The following is an 18,864-nucleotide window of genomic DNA, read 5'->3' on the forward strand; positions in this document are numbered from 1 at the left end:
CGTCATTGTTTCTCAGGCAACTGGGACGGTTATCTCCAGAGGCGGACCAATGATCAATCAAGTAAAAAGCACAGCAACCAATCACGTTCTTTCTTCCTGGAGATTGGCCGGCCCTATTTCCATACCAGAAGGAAGTGAGGCACTTTAATGATTCCGGAGTTTAAACCGAGAGTTGCTCACGTGACCGAGATCTCACATGACGTAGGCGCTCACGTGATCAACCGCTTACGTGAGCAGAAGTAGTTCTGGTCGTCGTCTTACCGTCTCGCTATAGCCGTTGGAGGGAAGAAGGAGGAGCTGCGTCCGGCATCGGCATCGTGCGAGGTTGGTGTTTGGGTTCGAACTGGGGACTCAGGGGTGGTGATGAGGCAGACTAAAGTGGGGTCCGTGGGCTGCCGTCGCCTTTTCCGCTCCTCGCTCCTCGCTCCTCGCTCCTTGCTCTCCCCTCCCCCGCCCCTCACTCCCCCATCTCAGTGCCGGGAAGCCGCCTTTGCTGCGCCTGGTGGGGAAATGGTGGACGTTCGTGACTGTGTGTGGTTTTTGTGTATCGCTCTGTCTGGGCGGGTCTCAGGGGACCCGGAGGAGAAGCCTTAAGGTGAAAAACGTTTGAAAACCCCGTCCGGGGATTAGGAAAAACATCGAAACGCGTGGTCCGAGTGCCGGTCCGTCCTTTAAGGACTCGGTCCCCGCTGCCTGATTGTGTGTAGGGAGAGGCACCAGGTCAATCTTATATGAAAAACCCCATCCAGGCAAACGTTACGTGCCCAGCAGAGGCGCCTCGTAAATGTTTTTACTGAGTTGAGTATTGAAATACCGTTTATTTTTCTGCTTATAACAACAGTTTTTTTACTTGTTCGGCTTTGAACATTTGAAAAATAACAGTATTCTATAAGCTAAAAAAAATACTCGTAATTCATCACCCAAAGATAACTTACTCAGCATTCTGGTGTATAAAAAAGTGTATATATAACACACACAGAAATACACGAATTCTTAACTCACAAATGGACTCCTAGTTCCTAATTCAGGCAACGGAGTCGTAGTGGCCCTCCCAGGAGATACAGAAATGAAGCAGAACCTCCCTACCACAACAGAGGGGATATTAAGGCCCAGAGTGCGGCAGGGACGGTAAATGGAGTGGGCCATTCAAGAGCTAACAGTGGCAAAAAACTAATCTGAAATTTTATCACGCAAATCTAAAGATGGTTTTTAGGAAGAATTATCACTGCAGAGGCAGTGGGCAAGGCACATAATAGATAGTTAGTGTTTGTTGAATTGAATCCGCTATAGTTTTATGGCAGTTAGTACACTTTGTACCTTCCACGAGGCCCGGTGTTCCAAGACCATGTTAGATAAGCCACCTACATACAAAATTAGAAATTTTAATAAAATTTGTTATATCAAGACCCAGGAAGGCAAACATTTTAATGTTTATTTTTGTTGAAATAAAAGTAACCATCTGTGGAAAATTAAGAATGCACCACCATTTTTGAAATAAAAATTGAAAAAGCCATAGATGTACCAGTCAGAAACCACTGTTAACACTTCACACATTCCCCATACATATATTTTTTCCTAACGTTTTTTTTTAATTCCAATTACAGTGGTTTTTAAAAAATTAAACCTATGTAGTCGTATATAAGGTAAGAAGTGAAAATTCACTCTTCCTACCCTCCAGTTCTTTTCTCAGAAAGCAAGTTTATATTATATGCTTCCAAATCTTCCTCTATACATTTGCAAACATACGTAAAAGCATGCTTCTATTTTAAAATAAATAGGATCATACTATGCATATTTTTCCATTTAATATATTTTGGAAACCTTAGGTCAGGGCAGATCTTTTTTTAACAGCTTCAACGCACTCCATTTTAAGGATAAAGTATAATTCATTCAGCTATCCCTCTATTGATGGATAGTTAGGTTTCTAATTTTCTGCACTTACTAACAAACAGTACAGCAGTGAACATGTGTGAGCATTTCAGTTAACTAGGCTCTGGAAGAAATACTAGCAGGGATGAAGAAGGTAAATTTTTAGCCCTGGCAAGGTAGCTCAGTTGGTTAAAGAATTGTCCCAATATGCCAAGGTTGCGGGTTTGTTCCCCAGTCAGGGCACATACAAGAATGAACCAAAGAATGCATAAATAAGTGGAACGACAGATCGATGTTTCTCTCTCATCTCTCTCCCTTCCTCTTTTCTCTTAAAATTGATTAAAAAAATTTTTTTAAGAATATATGTTTTTTACATAGTTGAGATTATAGGGTAGCTGTGATCTTGGGTCACTTAAGATTATATCAAATAATTTCTCACATTATTAAATAGTTTTATAATTTTTAAATTAAGTATGTAGTATTTTATCTTTCTTAATAAAATTAATCCTTTCAAGGATTGTATAGCCCCATAAATCGTCTTAATTTCATATCATCTCCTCAGGGCATGTAACCTGAAGGGGGTTTACTATTTCAATAGACGTGATACATATTTCCAAATTGCTTTCTAGAAATACTGTATCAACTTTTACTATCCTGCATGTGTGTTAGTTTATGAACCCTGAATATCAGCGTTGATTTATCATCACTGTTTAGTTTTCACTCTCTTGATGGGTGAAAAGTGGCAGTTCTGGTTTTAACGTGCATTTCAGGTGATGAATGAGATTTGAACATTTCTCAGACTTCTTGACTGTATCATGTCTCTTTTCCCCTATATTTAATCTGTTATTAAGTCCCATAGAGTCCACTGCTTTGAATGCGTAGATCACATCTTTAAAACTGCTGTTGCCTTATGTGAATCCTTAACATATTTCTAGATGAGGGTTCTAACTGATCTTACTAGTGTCACTTCAACCCTCTCTGCTTGAGTGCTGCACTGTTGCCATGGCGATCTGTCTGAAAGGGTTCTGAAAATGTCACTTACCCCTGCTCACTCAGATCCCCACACTCCCCTGAAAGGCCCTTAGGTTTGTTTGTCAGATAAGGCCTTTGGGGTCTTATCACTACCTTGCCAGCTTTATCTCATCTATCTTCGTTTTTTGTTTTTTTTGTTTTTTGAGAGAGAGGGAGGGAGAGAGATGAGAAGCATCAACTTGTACGTGCGTCACTTCAGTTGTTCACTGATTGCTTCTCATACCTGCCTTGAGGGGAAAGGGGAAGCTTCAGCCAATCATCCTTTGCTCAAGCTAGCGACCCTGGGCTCAAGCCAGTGACCTTGAACTTTAAGCCAGTGACCATTGGGCTCATGCCAGGAACATGGGCTCATGTTGATGATTCTGTGCTCAAGCTAGTGAGCCTGCACCCAAGCTGGTCATCTTGGGTTTCAAACCTGGGATCTCAGCGTCTCACTGTGCCACCATTGGTCAGGCTGCTCCATCATAATTTTTAAAATTTGTTTATGGGTCCCTGAACCAGTTAGTCTGTTTCATTTAACCATTCACTGCCGACTGATAGAATTGATCAACCATGCCCTGCTTTAACATCACCCTGCACTGAATTATGTTATAGCAGAGATGTTTGTTTGCCCTTTTGTTTTTAGTAGACATATAGTGCCCCTTTAGGACCATGAGTCCTTTTTGGACTTACTGATCCTTGTATGCCAGAGCCGAGTACTGGGTCTAGCAACTGAAAAATGTAAAATGAATGTGTGAATTACCCATAATGTCTTTTTTCCCCATTTATCTTAGTTCTTAATATTTCCCTGATTTTATAAGTTTTTTTTGAGAGGTTGAGAGAGAGAGAGAGAGAGACAAGAAGGGAGAGAGATGAGAAACATCAACTCATAGTTGCGGCACCTTAGTTCATTGATTGCTTTCTCATGTGTGCCTTGACCGGGGGGCTCCAACTGAGTCAGTAACCCCTTGCCTAAACCAGCGACCTTTGGTTTCAAGCCAGCAACTATGGGGTCATATCTATGATCCTACTCTCAAGCCTGTGACCCCACACTCAAACTCTTGAGCCCACACTCAAACCAGCAACCCAGGTTTCGAACCTGGGTCTCAGTGTTCCAGGTTGACGCTCTACCCACTGTGCACCTTGTCAGGCTTATGTAACTTCTTTATATAAGGTTATTCATGTGTTTGTTGCAGCTATCTTTTAAGTGTATTATTTGTCTTTTTATTCTGTTTCATCTTTCTTTTGATATAATGGAAGTTTTCATTTTTATGTAATCATGCATAGCCATTTTTTTATTTGTTGACATCTTCCACTGGTTTTGTTGGTGTTAATTTTTTACTCTTTTTTTTATTATGATGTTAATATATGGTCAATGTAGAAATCTTACAACATACAGAAATTTCCAAAGAAAATATTCCTTGAAACAAAAAGGTCCTTTAATTCCACCACCAAGAAATAAGCACCATTAATGATATCTAATACAGCCTGACCTGTGGTGGCGCAGTGGATCAAGTGTCGACCTGGAACGCTAAGGTTGCCGGTTCAAAACCCTGGGCTTGCCTGATCAAGGCACATATGGGAGTCGATGCATCCTGCTCCTCCCCGCCTTCTCTATCTCTCTATCTCTTTCTTTGTCTCTCTTCTCTAAAATGAATACATAAATAAATATAAATGATATCTAACACATAATAGTATCAAGTAAATGTTAAATTAGAAATGTGGTACAGCCTTTTTGTTTTTATGAATGTCTTATAAAAAAAAGCTATCAGTGTATTTGAATTATGTGTTAATAGTTGGCTTTTTTTCCATTACTATATTGTGAACATTTTTTTCAGCTACGCTGAAATTGCACTGAGCCAAGCTTGCCACCAAGAGCCTAACAGTCACCATGATGCTGAGCTCGGAAGGCAGGGAGGGTTACGTGGTGAAGGTCCGGGGCCTTCCCTGGTCCTGCTCTGCTGATGAAGTGATGCGCTTCTTCTCTGATTGCAAAATCCAGAATGGCACGTCAGGGATTCGTTTCATCTACACCAGAGAAGGCAGACCAAGTGGCGAAGCATTTGTCGAACTTGAGTCGGAAGATGAAGTGAAGTTGGCCCTGAAGAAGGACAGAGAAACCATGGGACACAGATACGTTGAAGTATTCAAGTCCAACAGTGTTGAAATGGATTGGGTGTTGAAGCACACAGGCCCAAACAGTCCTGATACCGCGAATGATGGCTTCGTCCGCCTTAGAGGACTCCCGTTTGGCTGTAGCAAGGAGGAGATTGTTCAGTTTTTTTCAGGGTTGGAAATTGTGCCAAATGGGATGACACTGCCGGTGGACTTTCAGGGGCGGAGCACAGGGGAGGCCTTTGTGCAGTTTGCTTCACAGGAGATCGCTGAAAAGGCCTTAAAGAAACACAAGGAAAGAATAGGGCACAGGTACATTGAAATCTTCAAGAGTAGCCGAGCGGAAGTCCGAACCCACTATGACCCCCCTAGAAAGCTCATGGCCATGCAGCGACCAGGTCCCTATGATAGGCCAGGGGCTGGCAGAGGGTATAATAGCATTGGCAGAGGGGCAGGGTTTGAGAGGATGAGGCGGGGCGCCTATGGTGGAGGGTATGCAGGCTATGATGATTACGGTGGCTATAATGATGGATATGGCTTTGGGTCTGATAGATTTGGGAGAGACCTCAACTACTGTTTTTCAGGAATGTCTGATCATAGATATGGAGATGGTGGGTCCAGTTTCCAGAGTACCACAGGTCATTGTGTACACATGAGGGGATTACCTTACAGAGCCACTGAGAATGATATTTACAATTTTTTCTCACCTCTTAACCCTATGAGAGTACACATTGAAATTGGACCTGATGGCCGAGTTACTGGTGAGGCAGATGTTGAATTTGCTACCCATGAAGATGCTGTAGCAGCCATGGCAAAAGATAAAGCTAATATGCAGCATAGATATGTGGAGCTCTTCTTGAATTCTACTGCAGGAACAAGTGGGGGTGCTTACGATCACAGCTACGTAGAGCTCTTTTTGAATTCTACAGCAGGGGCAAGTGGCGGTGCTTATGGCAGCCAAATGATGGGAGGGATGGGCTTATCCAACCAGTCCAGTTATGGAGGTCCTGCTAGCCAGCAGCTGAGTAGTGGCTACGGAGGTGGTTATGGTGGTCAGAGCAGTATGAGTGGATATGACCAAGTTCTGCAGGAAAACTCCAGTGACTATCAGTCAAACCTTGCATAGAAAGAGGAGGAGCAGTAAACAGCTATTATAGGAATAAAAGCTGTGCATTTATGGGAGTTGAGTAGAATGGGAGGGCTGTCTAGCATATCCAATATTACTGGTAAATGGGAAATACTGATTCTGATCATTCTTGGTCAGTTTCTTTCTGCTTTCTTGCTTTCTTACCTTCCTCCCTCCCCCCCTTTCCCCTCCCTCTCCCTTTCTTTCTTTCTTTCTTTCTTTCTTTTTTTTTTAAGAAAACAAAGATTAACACTTTTGCATTATAAACTTGTGATTTATGCTTACTGTAAAATGGAAGTCAAGATTGTTTTCAAACAAGCTCAGTAATTTTGAACATTGAAAGTACTATCTAGAGTGTAATAACAGTTCAGTATTGACCATAACTATTAAAACAACTTTCATCCTTCCTCAAGTTAGTTACGTTATAGGAGTGTACCTAAGCAGTAAGCGTATTTAGGTTAAAGCAGTTTCACTTATGTTAAATGTTGCTCTTATTCCACAATACATTGAAAACTTTGGATGCGTGTTGAAAAACATGCTTTTCTGTAAAACTCAAATATAGGAGCTCTGTCTACGATTCAAAGTGAAAACATTTGGCATGTTTGTTAATTCTAGCTTTTTGGTTTGCTATCCTGTAAGGCACGTGAGTGTATACTTTTATTTTATTTTATTTTTAAGATCTGGGACAGTTTTGAGATGTAACACCAATCAATACTTTAAGAGTTGGGTCATGTCATTTGTATAAAATTCTGAAGCTTTGATTTAAATCTTTCCTTGTATTGTGATTTCCATTAGATGTATTGTACTCAGTGAAACTTGTTAAAATAAATCTGGCTTTTAAAAACTGGAAAAAGAATTTGTACAATTTGATTTTTATTATGTTCTGTCATATGAACCATTTCTTTTACACAGTTCTGTGCTGTTGAAATTGTTTTCCATTTTATTTATTTCTTTTCCTTTTTTCAGTGAGAGGAGGGGAGGCAGAGACGGATTCCTGCATGTGCCCCGACTGGGATCCACCTGGGAAGGCCACTAGGGGGTGATGCTCTGCCCATCTGGGGCGTTGCTCCATTGTTCTGCAACAGCTCTTCTTAGTGCCAAAAGTGGAGGCCGTGGAGCCATCCTCAGCGCCTGGGGCCAACTTGCTGTAGTTGAGCCATGGCTGCAGGAGGGGAAGAGAGAGAGAAGGGAGAAGGGGAGGTATGGAGGAGATGGTCACTTCTGTGTACCCTGACCAGGAATCAAACCCAGGACATCCACATGCTGGGCCGACACTACTGCTAAGCCAACCAGCCAGGGCCAATTTTTAAAATATATCAACATTGATTAACATTTTAATACATTTTTACATATGTCATTAATGATTTCTAAGATATATTTCTGAGTCAAAGGTACACACATTTTAGAAGCTTTTTATTTCTATTACTGGAAAGACCATGGTACTTTGTGTTTCCATCAGGGGTGTGTATATGTGCGTTTACCCCCATAGCCTTCTCAGTGATGCACATTGCAGTCGTCCCTTGACATATTGCGGTTCACTTTTCGCGGTCTAATTTTGTATCGTGGGTTTTTTGATATATTGGGAGATTTTGTGGTATATAGATATTTTTATATATTTTAATTATTTTTTGCAGTAAACATTTTCTAGCCTAAAAAATTGAAAACTAGCCTGACCAGGCAGTGGCGCAGTGGATAGAGCATCGGACTGGGATGTGGAGGACCCAAGTTTGAGACCCCGAGGTCGCCAGCTTGAGCACAGGCTCATCTGCTTTGAGCAAAGCTCACCAGCTTGAGCCCAAGGTTGCTGGCTCGAACAAGAGGTCACTCGGTCTGCTGTAGCCCCCCGCCCCAGTCAAGGCACATATGAGAAAGCAATCAATGAACAACTAAGGAGCTGCAATGAAAAATTGGTGTTTCTCATCTCCCTTCCTGTCTGTCCCTCTGTCCCTATCTGTCCCTCTCTCTGGCTCTCTGCCAAAAAAAAAATTGAAAACAATATATATAAATAATAAAAAATATAAGGTCACTACTTCGCTGATTTTCGCCTATTGCGGAGGTTCTGGAACCTAACCCCAGTGATAGACAAGGTACCTCTGTATTCATGATTTTGGCCAATTCATTAGTTGAAAATTGGTAGGCCACTGCTATTTACATTTCTTTGATTAATATTGAAGTGGAGCAACTTTCTGTTTGTTTCTAAACTTACCCCCCCCTGTCCACAGGACTATTGGGCTATCCTGGAGTACAAGGCAGCATGCTCCAAAATCCAAAGAAGAAAAAAAAAATAATTGTCTTCTTTCATTTAACCATAAATGAGAAGATTTAGGCATCTTTTTATGTTTTGAAAAAGTAGGACTGTATTACAGAAATAATTCAGTCTCCTATGTAAATTAATAGTCTCTAAATACCCTTTAAGGTTTTTCAGAGCATTGAAACCTTGGTTTAAACCAGTGGTTCTTAAACTGAACTATGTGCCAGAATCCTCTGCAGGAGTTGTTGAATCATTGATTATTGGGCCCCACTCCTAGAGTTTCTGTAATTCTGTAGTTCTGGGGTAATGCTTGAGAATGTGCTGGTGCAGCAGGTTTCCCAACCATGTTTTGGAACCTCTGGCAGCTCTCTAGAAGGCCTGTCAGAACCTTCCTTAAAATTGGATTTATTAGCATGACGCCAGGTAACACAAGTTTCACATTTCCCAACTCCACATCTCTCTACCACAGTGTGTGTTCACCACCCGCAAGTCAAGTCTTTATCTGTCACCATTTGTCCACTCCTCCCGGCAATCACCACACTGTTGTCCATGTCCATCAGTTATTTTTGTCTTTTTTTCTGTTCTATCCCTTCACCTCCTTTGCCCAGCCTCTCCCCACCCAACAGCTGTCAGCCACTCTATGTGTGAGTTTGTCTCTTTTTGTTCATTAGATTCCACAAATGAGTGAAATCATAAGGTACTTGACTTTCTCTGACCGGGTTATTTCACTTAGCATAATGCCCTCTAGGTCCATCCATGCTGTCACAAAAGGCAAGGTTTTCCTTTTGGGTTTTTTTTCCGGAGTAGTAGTCCATTGTATAAAGGACCATAGCTTTTTTTTTTTTTATTCACTCATCTACTGATGGGCACTTGGGCTGCTTCCAAATCTTGGCTGTTGTAAATAAGGCTGCAATGAACATATGGGTGCACATATTCTTTCGAGTTAGTGTTTCAGGTTTCTTCGGATAAATTCCCAGTTGCTGGGTTGTAAAGCAATTTCATTTTTATTTTTTGAGAAAATTCCATACTGTTTTCCACAATAGCTGCACCAATCTGCATTCCCACCAACAGTGCATGAGGTTCTCTTTTCTCCATATCTTTGCTAATACTGGTTGTTTGTTGATTTATTGATGCTAACCATTCTGACAGGTGTGAGGTAATACCTCATTGTGATTTTATTTTGCATTTCTCTAAGTGACATTGAGCATCTTTTCATACATCCATTGACCATTTATATGTCCTCTTTAAAAAAGTTCATTAAGTCCTTTGCCCATTTTTACCTGACCTGTGGTGATGCAGTGGATGAAGCGTCGACCTGGAATGCTGAGGTCACTGGTTCAAAACCCTGGGCTTGCCTGGGCAAGGCACATATGGGAGTTGATCCTTCCTGTTCTCCCACCTCTCTCTCTCTCTCTGTCTCTCTCTCTCTCCCCCTCTTTAAAATGATTTTTTTTAGCCTGACCTGTGGTGGCGCAGTGGATAAAGCGTCGACCTGGAAATGCTGAGGTCGCCGGTTCGAAACCCTGGGCTTGCCTGGTCAAGGCACATATGGGAGTTGATGCTTCCAGCTCCTCCCCCTGTCTCTCTCTCTTCTCTCTCTCTGTCTCTCTAAAATGAATAAATAAAATAAAAAAATAAAATAAAATGATTTTTTTAAAAAAAGTACTTTGCCCATTTTTAAATTAGATTTGCTTAGTGTTTTCTTTGGTGTTGAGTTTTACAAGTTCTTTATAAATTTTAGATATGTATCCCTTATCAGATGTATTGGTGAATATGTTCTCCCATTCAGTGGATTGACTTTTCATTTTGTCAGTGGTTTCCTTTGCTGTGCAAAAACCTGAGTTTGATGCAGTCTCATTTGTTTATCTTTTCTCTCCCTTGTCTGAGGAGATACATCTGAAAAAATATTACTATAAGAAATGTGTGAGATTTTACTGTCTATGTTTTTATAGGATTTTTATAGTTTCATGTCTAATATTTAAGTCTTTAACACATTTTGAGTTTATTCTTGTGTATTGTGTAAAAAGGTGGTCTAGTTTCATTTTTTTTCATATATCTTTCCAGTTTTCCCAACACCATTTATTGAGTAGACTGTCTTTACTCCATTGTATGTTCATGCCTCCTTTGTCAAATATTGATTGTTTAGGTGGGGGGTTTATTTCTGGGCTCTCTATTCTGTTCCATTGATCTATATGTCTGTTTTTATGCCAGTACTGTGCTGTTTTGGTTACTATATATAGTCTTGTAGTATAGTTTGATATCAGGTAGCATGACACTTCCAACTTTTTCAAGATTACTGTGGCTATTCAGTGTCTTTTGTGGTTCCATATACATTTTTGGAATTTTGTTCTAGTTCTGTGAAATCCACCATTGGTATCTTGATAGGCATTGCATTAAATCTATAGATTATTTTGTGTAATATGGACATTTTAATGATGTTAAACCTTTAAGAAGCAGCTTCCTTCATGATCTCTGATTGTCTCCCTTTTTTTCCTATAACTAGTTTAAACTTTCTCTTAAAGTACAATTTTCATATTTTTATTAACAATGCCTGTAATACCTGTGGTTATCTTAAATTTCTGCCCACATTATAGTGGTCATTAAAAATTATACCTTTCAATAACCTAAAGTTCTGAATGCTCTCAGGTCAGTACCAGCTTCTACAGATTTCTGTAGATCTGACTGACCAGACAGGAAATAGATTGTATCCTTGCTATGTTTAGAGCATGGGACCCAGAGAAGCACTCAGAGATGGAACTCTATTTTATTCAAGAACATTTTTAATTGAGCACCATTTCTAGAAAATCACTCACACTTGAGGATACAGTTGGAGTTAATTTGAGATTCTTTGATGACATCTAATTTATCACAGCTGCAAGAGAGCAGTAACTCCATTTTGACTCATGCCATAATGAGCCAGTCATTACCTTCACCTCCTAAGCCCTTCAGGCAGCCTTTCTAAGAGGGTTCACAGTAGGTGTTTTTGCTTTCCAGGCTGCTCAGTTAATTTTCCAGAATGTTCACTAAGTATGAGCAAAGATTCTCCAGTTAGCCACTAGATGTCACCAAACCCGAGGAAAAGATTTGCTAGCCCAGAGAGCTAAGGTGTTTGCTTCCTCTGCAAAATAAGAAAACTCAGAAGGGCTTAGGGAAGGGGAGTTACTAAGCTGGGTAAAAAAGGTGAAGGATTAGGCAAAACAACTCATAGACACAGACAACAGTATGGGGATTACAAGAGCGAAAGGGAGTGGGGGGAGGGAGAAGAGGGTGACTGGGGGACGGATAAATGATGATGGAAGGAGACTTGATTTGGGGTGAACACAATATAATATACAGATGTGTTATAGAATGGCACAGCTGAAACCTATATGATTTTATTAACCAATGTCATCCCAATAAATTCAATAAAAAGTTATTTTAAAAAAGGGTTTAGAGAGGCAGTCAAAAAAGGGCCTGGAGCAGGTCAGTGGTCAGCACTGAACTGTGAAAAGGGACAGCAGTACCTGTCAGAGTAGCAGCACACAGACACACCGCCTCTAACGCTCCCAAATCTAACACACTCTAAAACTACTCGAGGGCATTTGCTGGAAGGTAATGTGGGCAACCCACCCATACCCAACCACCAATTCAAAGGATGCATTTTAGACTTCCCCCAGGAGCTACTCTGCAGGATGGATCAGGCTGAAAGTTTGCAGCCGCAGCTATCATGGTGGTCTAAAGGGGTCTCCACTGACGGCTTATGCCAGTGGTTCTCAGTGTGCGAATCCTAGGCCAGCAGCAGCAGCATAACCTAGGAACTTGCTGAAAATGCAAAGTCTCAGGCCCCATCCCAGACTGGCTGAATCAGAAACTCTTGAGGATGGGACCCAACGACCTGTTTTAACAAGCCACTCCAGGTAATTCTGATGCTTGGGACCACTGGCTTCTGCATGGATTTTGCTACTCACCCATTCATGTATTCCTGCATTCATTCATTCAACCGTAAAGGAGGTCACTAAGCTGGACACCATCTGGTCTGTAAGCATGGCACATTTTCTGTACCTCTCCCCACCTCCAGCAAATTGAATTGATAAAAAAATACATTGCAAATTCTTTTACAAATCAAGGTTTTTTCCCATTAGGGAGAATTCCTAAGCTGTTAGCAAAAAATGAAGACTACTGCAAGATGGGCCTCCCTTGAGGTATATTGCAAAAGAGATAGCCATCGATGGAATAAAACTCTATTTGATGTTCCTGATACCAAGCTGGGAAAGTCACAAGGGCCATTTCACAATCTGCTTCCACACTGACCAACGTTCAGTCTTGTGAATGCAAAACAGGCATGTCCTGGGGGTCACTAGGTTAGCACTATGCAGGAATGCAGGACCCCTCTCAGGAAGTGAGATGTTAGCTTGTACCTGAAGCCTGTGTGTTGATGCTCCCGGCCTCAGCAGGGATCTGTAGAAAGATGCAAAGAACACAAAGCCTGCCAGCTGCTAGCCCTCTAAAAAGAGAATATTAGGCTCTGAAAGAAGAGATGGGTACTGAAATACATCTGAGAATCACCATAATTCATTCAGTAATTATTTCTGAACCATTTCCCTATACTAGACCATGAGGTACTGGAACAGGCAACAATAGGAATCCTAGTCCCAGTGCTGCCATTAGAACAGCTTTGTTCAACTAGCGACAAAGCTTTATTCCTGGACTGAGCTCATTGAGCCTGTCTCAAAGATGATTTTCTTTTTTGGGGGAGAGCAGACCTCTCAACCCACATTATGACCTGAATTAGTCTTGTGCCAGGCCGCCCCAGCAATTCAGATCTGTCTGTCTCAAATAGTGGATTCAGACTGAATTATTTCCTGGACGCTCCTGCGCCTCTACTGAGTAGACTTTCATTGAGTTCATTTCCCCAGTTATTCCAGGGCTGTCTGAGCACCAACTGCTTCCTAGGGTCTTCCCAAATATATGAGTTATGATTCCCTTCTAAAGAAGCTTCACAGACCACACTCCAGTGGGCTTATACAAGTCTTTCTCCACAGTGTTTCAACTCTGCCCACTCCCAGTAGGTTTCTGAGTGTGGGCATATGAGTCAGCCCCTGAAGGGAGATAGATTTGTGCTACAAAGAAGCTTTTTGATCTTCATCATGCTTGGGAAACCCAGCAAGTGAATGACACCCGGGTGTCAGACTGTCAGCCTTCCCCAGGCCATGCCCCTTCCTCACTCTTGGGCACAACCACTAATACTCACCATGAAGGGCCTGTATAAAGCTCCTGAAACTCAGGAACAGGAGAAGGGATATGTTCTAAGAATGCATGGGATTTACCGCAACCCTGACCAAAAGGCAGGTCCCAGAAAGAAGGTTTGTCTGAGGCACATGAAGGACAGAAGAGAGCCAAGTTAAGCTAAATGGAGAAACAGGTATGTGTCCACGCGATTGAGGGGGACAAGGAGTAGATCATGTATGCTGTCCACTCAAGGAATATGCTAGTGTGCAGGCAAGTTCGTGTGTGTGTGGGGGGGGTAGGGTTGGGGTTGGGGACACAGCTCTAGCTGCTTCTGTATTCTGGGTTTAATGATTAGGGATTATTTGATTTTGAAGTTTAGATCTCAGGGACCAGTCAGGGTCACACAGGTGCTGGTGGTGGCCCTGGGGAGTGAAACCATGGCTGTTGCCATCAGTTAGACTAGAATCCATTTCAGAAGGAAGTAATGAGTACTTAGCAGTCAGACAGGTATAGGTCAATATCCTGTTTCAGTCTTATTTGCTGTGTGACTTTGGACATGAAAACCCAGCTGAGCCTGTTTCCTCAGCTGTTCCAGGGAGATAGTAACATGCTGTGCAGGATGCTGTTTCAATTTGTAATCTGATATATGTAGCGAGTTGAAACAGTACCTGTCACACATTAAGTAAATTCCAAAGTTCCCTAATCACATTCTTTAACTTGCAGTAGATCCATTTGCCAGGCAGCAACCAACTTTGTATCATATCAATTCTGGTACCCCCCAGAATTTTCAGGTGCCAGTGCAGATACAGTTCTTAGATCTTGTACACCTTGAACATAAACCCGGATTTAGAGAGAAAACAAAGGTTCAGGAGGAAAGGACGGGCATGACTTTAAAGAAAGAAGGAGGAGCAACACAGGGCAGGGGCAAGGCAGGAGCACCCTGAGGGCCCACTGAGGCCCAAGCTCCCTTCCTGAAAGGAGGGGGAGATGGTTTGGAGGCCAATAGGACAGTGATGACAGTCATTTAGAACCTCTACTGAGGATCTAAGCCATCATCTCTACAAACTAATGGCAGTGGAGGAATGTTCTAGAGATCACACCATGTAAAGCCAGTATCTAAGGCCATGGCCACCATCACAGCAGCCCGGCCCATGCAGGTTCGCATTGGATTCGGACAGTCGGTAAAGAAACAACGGAGCCACAAACTGGTGGGCCATAGTCTTTAATTCTAGCTTGCACCCGGCGGGCAAGTAAAAATACACACTGGGCTCCAAAACCCACTCACATTCAGTGCTCACAAAGCCCTGACTTATCCGAGTTTCCTAGAATCAAAGGTTTCTAGCTCACCAGCCTTATTCTCCTCAGTTCCCCATCTCCTTCTTTATCCCAAATACAAACTCTACACAAACTGGCATCTCACTCAGTACTCCGCCATCTTGGCTGCTTTTCCTGGCCTCCTCCACGTGGCCTCCTTCCGCTGCTGGCTCTACTCTCTCATGCTAATCTCAGGAACCAAGAGCGTAAGCTCCCACTCCGGCCCCATTTTATAGTGTAGAAATCCAAACTCTTAATCCAATATACAAAATAGGGAAGTCTCTAATACAAAGTCACTTCTGAGGCAAGATTGGATTGTACCACCCCACATCAAAAAAAGGGTGGGAAAGGCTTAATCCCAAAACCAAGCCCCAGGCTACAAGGATTCTCAACACACATTAATATCACCTGGGCGATGGCCTCCTCGTGGGCAGCATAATCTTTAACAAAGTGAGCATAATACATTTTGTCTGCCCAACACACCACCTTCCCAAGATTTTAATATCATTGCCGTTACCAATAAAGGCTGATTGTTCCATACACATGAACACATGTATATGACTAGTTTCCTATTTCATCCAGCCAAAGTTAGTAATTTTCAGCTAAAGAAAGAAAAAGGATTACTCCAAGACGGGCCTGCTAAGTCTCCTACCCTACAAAGAGAGGCTAGTGAGATACGTACATTATAGACATTTTCGTCAGAGTCTGGAGAGCCATTTCCCAAAAGGTCTTAGAACAAAGAGACCCCAATTCGATGCCTAGGAAGGGAGGCAGTATTATTTTTAGACTTCTTTAGAGAATGTGGCTCTGGGTTTACAGGGGAGAAGGGTTGAGGACTCCTGAAGATACTGCCCTTTGTTTTTGTTTGTCTGTTTGCTCTTAATTTTGAGAGTAAGTTTATTAAAGCTGGGGACAGTGAGACAAGGAAGGGCCTATAACAGAAGAATCAATAGGAGAGAGCCTGGGCAGAGCTGCTTTGGCTCTCTAGAAACTTCATGGGGAAGAAATGAGCCTATGCTAGGAAGTCAGAGCAAAGGGGGCTTTGGCGACTGGTTCAGGAGGTTAGTACGGGATGAGCTGCCGCTGCTCATTGCTCCGGTTTGCAAGTCTCATGGGGACCCTTAGAATTTAGGAGATGCACACCTATGGGGGAAGAATAGAGGGAGGAAGAAGGGAAAGGCACGGGCTATGTTCCCAGGAGTGCTCTCTGGGTCCTTTGTTCTGAGGGATTTTAAACTCTAGGAGTTTAAGAGAGGATTTCAATAGAATATTCATCAGCTTTTCCAGAAGTGTCCTTTCAGGGTCGTGGAGTCTACTGACTGGTCATCCCCAGGGCAGAGGATCATTAATTATTGTAGCTGGTACCAGGGTCACCCATCTGGTTTTGATGCTTTTCTGGGCCTGGAGTAATACTTCTCTTTGGCTCTTTAGCAAATGGCACCTGGAAGCCATGGGTCAGAGGTGCTCAAACCCTACTTCCTTGCAGGCCTCTGTGCAAGGATGTGGGTGCTCACACAGAGACAAAACCCAGAAGTCACCTCTGTTCATTCATGACCACATACTGAGTGGCTGGTGTGTACCAGGCAGGAAGACAATGCTGGTGATATCCCTGAGGTCAACTAGCTTCTATTGTTCTGACTGACTGTATTAGTTTCCTGAGGCTGCTATAACAAATTGCTACCAACTTGGTAGCTTAGAACAGAAATTTATTCTCACACAATTCTGGAGGCCAGAAATTCAAAATCACTTTTACTGAATAAAAATCAAGGTATTGCCAGGCCTGCACCCCCTCTGGCAGCTCTAGGAGGAATCTGTTTTTCGCCTCTCCTCAGCTTCTGATAACTATCAGCATTCCTTGGTTTATGCCTGTAATCTCTGTCTCCAGGTCACATTGCATCCTCTTCTGTGCGTCAATCCCCCTCTGCTTCCTTCTTATAAATTCACTTGGAGTGACGTTTAGACCTCACCCAGATAAACCAAGATAACCCCCCATCTCAAAATCTCTAATTTAATTACATCTGCAGAGACTTGTTTTCCAGGTAAGATAAGAATCACAGGATATGGAGACTGGGATGTGGATATCTCTTTGGGAGCCATTATCAGACTACCACACTGACCAATGCCCCATAACTGGACATCTAGAGGTCATTGAGAGGACATCCTCCAAGACTTTTTAAAGGAAAACAAGTTATTTCATCAACTATAGAGGGTAGAAAAGGGGACTCTATGCAAAAGGAACAGCAGATACAAATGACTCAAGGTCATAGGAAACATGTTGCTTTGGCAGTAACTGAGGAAAGCCTGAATTAAAGAGTGGGAATGGACACTGTTAGATTTACCAGTAGGCAGACTAGGCACATACTTTGGTCACCGGCAGGGTAGAGAAATCAAAGAAAAGAAAAATTAGCTCTGATGGAATTATTATTGTGTGTTATCAGTAAATTTGGAAGATTTGTCAAAGAAAAATTATTCTGGCACTTGTTAAAATGGTTAAAAAGACTATTTGAGATTATTGCAATAGGGGAGACACTATTACCATAAGGGAGAGAGACTGAATTTAAGTTGAAATAAAGCAAAGATAACGGTGGATTTATAGGCAATAAGCAGAGTGAAGGGGTCAGTGTATAGAAAATTACTAAGAGGAGACATTAACAGTAGGGGAGTTCTTACTAAACCGGCTAACAGGATTCTTGCTAAAGGCAAGCCAAGATCTTGGACATCATGGGCAGAGAATGAGGAACTTGATTAGACATTAAGAGTGAAGATTCTCAATAAACTGACCTAACAGGATTCTTTGCTAAACACAGGTCAAAGTTGAGGCCTAGGGTCAGAGGAACCTAACCAAAGTTTTGTTAAGGAGGGAGTCTTTTGTCAGTCCCTCTTCTTGTTCAAGGAAATAAGAGACATTCTTTCTTCTGAATGATATAAGTCCATTTATTGTTTGATTGCCTTTTGTTCATTAAGGACCAGCTGGACCGTCTGTTGAGATTCGGTAATAGAGGATATTTGTTGAATGGTACAAGTCATCAAGAATTTAATGAGGGGGGTTCCTATGAAAACAAAAGAAAAAACAAATTAATGGTCAGAGCAGACCATAAATTACATTTTTGAGTCCAGAGGACAGCCAGTTGAGAAGACTTCTAGATGTTGTGTTTAAAGCATAATGAAGATGGCTGTGGTACTCCTATGAATTTCCTGATTTTCAGTTTGAATGTTTTTGGTGATGGACATCAGTAAGGTTTCAGTAAGCTTGTATACAATCATAGTTATTCCCTAAAGCAGAGCATGGAAGATGTGTCAGTTCACTGAAATTCATAAATGTCCCGCACAACCTGGTGCAAAGATTGTCCATAAACAATCTCTCGTGGTGATGAGTCTTTTGGAGTTTATATTAACTCATCTAGCTTCAACTTGCAGGACTTCTTTTTTATTTTAATTTTTATTAATTTTAATTTATTGTGTTAACATGGATTCAAGTGTCCCACTTAATATAACTCCCTCATCCCACCCCTGTGTCCCCCATTGTACCCCCTTTGCCCCTCACTTTTACTCCCTTCCCCCTTCTCTCTGGGATTCGCTGTCCTGTTATCTGTATCTATGTTATGTATATATAGTTTCACTAATCCATTCACCTTCTCTGATCCCATCCCTCATCCCCCTTCCCTCTGACAGCTGTCCCTCTGCTCCCTGTGATCACTCCTCTGCCTCTATTTTGTTCCTCAGTTTACTTTGTTCATTAGATTCCACATATAAGTGAGATCATATGATATTTGTCTTTCTCTGCCTGACTTATTTTACTTAGCACAATCTCCAGGTTTATCCATGCCATCGCAAAAGGTAAGATTTCCTTCTTTTTCATGGTCATGTAGTATTCCACTGTGTATATGTACCACAGCTTTTAATCCACTTGTCCACTGACAGACACTTGGGTTGTTTCCAGACCTTAGCTATTGTAAACAATGCTGCAGTA

General features: G+C 42.0%; 1 protein-coding gene across 1 annotated transcript; it reads left to right on the forward strand.

Annotated features, from left to right (window-relative positions):
* Positions 1–186: 186 nt before the first annotated feature.
* On the forward strand, positions 187–6,908 carry HNRNPH2 (heterogeneous nuclear ribonucleoprotein H2). The gene is made up of 2 exons (XM_066249606.1): positions 187–324; positions 4,719–6,908. Exon 2 carries the CDS (start codon positions 4,772–4,774, stop codon positions 6,119–6,121), a length of 1,350 nt encoding a protein of 449 aa, XP_066105703.1. The 5' UTR covers positions 187–324; positions 4,719–4,771; the 3' UTR covers positions 6,122–6,908.
* Positions 6,909–18,864: the final 11,956 nt, after the last annotated feature.

The sequence above is a fragment of the Saccopteryx bilineata genome, chromosome X (assembly GCF_036850765.1).
Source record: "Saccopteryx bilineata isolate mSacBil1 chromosome X, mSacBil1_pri_phased_curated, whole genome shotgun sequence".
Classification (NCBI taxonomy): domain Eukaryota; kingdom Metazoa; phylum Chordata; class Mammalia; order Chiroptera; family Emballonuridae; genus Saccopteryx; species Saccopteryx bilineata.